Here is a 1225-nt window from a genome sequence, read left to right on the forward strand (position 1 = left end):
AAATAAGATTTATATTTAGAATATATTTTTTATTCTTAAAGCTTAACACAAGCATAAAAATAATCTGCTAAAAAAATTTGTTTCCTAAAAGATTGAATTTTGATTTGCAAAAAGAGTGAATCTGAATTGTTAAATTTGTATAATAATATTATTACTGTATATAATAAATACAAAATTTAATGATTTATATATACATATAATACATATTTATGTGAATATAATTATATAATATAAATAAATAGATATATATATATATATATACATTAAATAAATTAATTACTATACTATAACACATTATATATATATATATATATATATATATATATATATATATATATATATATATATATGTATATATATAAAGAAAATCTTTATATATAATAAATATATATACATTAAATATAATATATACTTATATTCACATATATGTATATACATAATATAACATTTATATATATATATATATATATATATATATATATATATATAATTAATAGTTTCGATGTAATAACATATTAATTATTAATATAAATAATAATATTTACTCACGAGTCCATAACATGTAGAAAGTGCACTGATATCCGGTTGGTTTCTAACATGACCTTGATAATGACATTGTCTATCTCTCATTCGTCGAATTCGCAGTTCGTCAAGGAAACGTTTCTTATCCTCACCATTGCCTGTCCGATGTTCCTCGATTATGGCACCAGGAGAGCAAAATCGATGACTCGGATATAACTCGAGGTGATGTTCCTTCTGACCAAGTAGAAGTCGATAGTGAACCGCATCGTCTTCGGACATCGCTCTAGTTTCTCCTACATTCTTCTCATAAAACGAACGTTTGAAATGATGCGGTATCTGATGCGACACGAACGTCCCATTGGACTTGACCTTTCGTGGAACTACGATTTCATATCCATCAGGATAGTCGAAATGAAAATTTTTCTGTTGACCTTCGAATGATACGACAAAGATTATCTTCTCTAATATTCTTTTGTCAATCATTTTCATATAAAGATTAATCATAACCGTTTGTAAATTTTAATTAAAATTATTAAAATAAATATATAACATAACATTGTTATAAATATTGAATAATCTAATCCTCATAATTTAACACGTAATCCTCATAATTTGACGTAGAGTCTTAATTATTGATTTTTTTTTATCATGCAATTATTTGAGATTAATATCGAGTTTAATAATCGTGACACTTTTTATTTAA

At 23.6% G+C, this 1225-nt stretch overlaps 1 protein-coding gene across 1 annotated transcript in view; it reads right to left on the minus strand.

Annotated features, from left to right (window-relative positions):
• The window catches only part of LOC124431836 (A disintegrin and metalloproteinase with thrombospondin motifs 18-like), a 4905-nt gene extending 3900 nt beyond the window's left edge, over positions 1 to 1005 (minus strand). Inside the window, exon 1 of the mRNA XM_046980176.1 lies at positions 550 to 1005. Within this exon, the coding sequence (XP_046836132.1) occupies positions 550 to 1005 (456 nt within the window). The remainder of the gene's footprint in view (positions 1 to 549) is intronic.
• Between the last annotated feature and the right edge of the window lie 220 nt (positions 1006 to 1225).

This window comes from Vespa crabro, chromosome 22 (assembly GCF_910589235.1).
Source record: "Vespa crabro chromosome 22, iyVesCrab1.2, whole genome shotgun sequence".
NCBI classification, from domain to species: Eukaryota; Metazoa; Arthropoda; class Insecta; order Hymenoptera; family Vespidae; genus Vespa; species Vespa crabro.